The sequence below is a fragment of the Enhydra lutris genome, unplaced genomic scaffold (genome assembly GCF_002288905.1).
Source record: "Enhydra lutris kenyoni isolate GAN:26980312 unplaced genomic scaffold, ASM228890v2 scaffoldscaffold26, whole genome shotgun sequence".
NCBI lineage: Eukaryota > Metazoa > Chordata > Mammalia > Carnivora > Mustelidae > Enhydra > Enhydra lutris.
The window spans coordinates 218,465-220,501 of NW_019154110.1; the positions used below are offsets into that span (position 1 = coordinate 218,465).

The 2,037-nt window shown below is 45.9% G+C and overlaps 1 protein-coding gene across 1 annotated transcript; it reads right to left on the reverse strand.

The window, feature by feature from the left end:
* Positions 1 to 782: 782 nt before the first annotated feature.
* Positions 783 to 1,720, reverse strand: LOC111151689 (olfactory receptor 139-like). The gene is given in 2 exon segments (XM_022509827.1): positions 783 to 1,354; positions 1,357 to 1,720. Coding segments are annotated over 2 exon segments (933 nt in total). The 5' UTR covers positions 1,718 to 1,720.
* Between the last annotated feature and the right edge of the window lie 317 nt (positions 1,721 to 2,037).

The following is a 2,037-nucleotide window of genomic DNA, read 5'->3' on the forward strand; positions in this document are numbered from 1 at the left end:
GTATCTACACATATTAAACAGAATGCCCATTATATATCAATATATATACTGACTGTATTTTGTGTATTGTATATTGTATTTTGTACAAAATTTGTACAAAATTGTATTTTTGCCAATTAAAAAAAAAACTTGCTATTCTGGGTGCTTCTTCTCCTGAAACATGTGATATCCATCCTCAGTTTTTGGTGGAGGAGTTGTGAGTCAGCTAGCTCACACACGGCCATGAAAATGTGGTGTTCCCCCTAATGGTTACTCAGGATGGAGACCCTGGCTTTGGAAACAAGTATTTGATAATGTTGCTCTGAAGAAGATGCTGGTGGGTCCTAACACTTTATTCCTAGGCTATGTCAAACCTCAATTTAGTTTCACAGTCCTGGGTTTATTTCCTGAAGAAGAATCTTTTAAAAACCATACCCATTCACCAGTACAAATATATTTTTATCTTAAATGGTGGGTGGAGGATGCAAACATTTTGCTTTTATTAGCATTTTAAACATTTCAATTAAATACTCATTAAATTTTTAAAAATAGCCAATTTCCATCCCATTTCCTGACACGCATTATGCTTTTCTCCTACCTCTCTTTGATCCATCTTCCACCAGCTTTAACTTTTCCCCCCAGTCCAAGATAAACCATATTCTACTCTGGTCCATACTATCTACTTTCTTCCTATCCTTCCTGCCACCCCTGAGGATCCCCACTGTCCACATCCACACCTTCAGCATGAGACAGTCAGTGGGTGCTCTAGGGGCATACTGATACCCCCTTTCTCATTCAGGTGGTCACTTCCCCATCAACACCCTTTTCAGGGCACCCTGCACATCCGGGTTCTGGAGGCTGTAGATGACTGGGTTCAGCATGTGGCTAAGGATAGTGTTGAGGATCCCAATCCCCTTGTGCTTATCTGAAGCTGACACCGAGCCCAGATGCATGTAACTGAAGAAGTCAGTTCCATAAAGGATACAGACTACGGTGAGGTGGGAGCCACATGTGGAGAAGACCTTCTTCCTCCCCTCCGTTGAACAGATTCGTAGCACTGCAGTGGTGACATGGGCATAGGACACTGAGATGAGGATCATGGGGAACACCCCCATGAAAGTGGCCTCCACAAAAAGCAGCTGCCCATTGACATGGGTGCTGGAGCAGGGGAGCTGGAAAAGGGGTGGGAGGTCACAGTAGAAGTGATTGACCACATTAGGGCCACAGAAGTCAAGCATAGATATAGCTACTGTGTGAGTCAGAACTTTGATAAAGGAAATGGTGCAGCAAATGCCCACCAGGGCTCCTTGGACTTCACAGCTCATGCGGGTGCTGTAGGTGAGGGGTTGACAGATGGCCAGGTAGTGGTCATAGGCATGACTGTCAGGAGGTGACAGTCCACACCAGCCAGGAGATGGAACAAGAATAACTGTGAAATGCAGGCAGCAGAGGGGACTCTGCACTGATGGTCCAGGAGACATGCCAGCATCGGAGGGACAATGACAGTGATGCATCCAATATCTAGCAGAGACAAATTCCCCAGGAAGTAGTACGTGAGCGTGTGGAGTTTGGGCTCCACAAAGATGGCAGCCAGAATACTGAGGTTGCCTCCAACAGTGACTACATAGGCAAAGAGGAAGATGACAAAAAGGATGGGTTGCAGTCTTGTGTTTTCTGTCAGGCCAAGAAGGATGAACTCAGTGACAGTTGTCCTATTGCCCCAGGCACCTGGCTCCATAGGCTGCTTCTGATCTCTGCAGTGGGAGAAGACCTGAACCTGCCAAAGGGGGAGAGAGATATATAGTAGGCACCTAATCTGAGACTACTGGATGTTGGGGATTGTGGCGTGAGCACCTACCAGCCTAGAGCTTGAGTGGTCTCCTGGAGGCCACCATGATGCCAGACATGAACACTTCAATTGCTTTTTCAGACTCAAGTCCAGGGGATTCCAGGAAGGGACTGGGGCAGAAGAAACTACTCTGTGGTATAGGACAGTGGCTACCTCACAACATTTTTAATAGCTATTGAGGTTGTGTTAGTATAGAGTGATTGAATAGT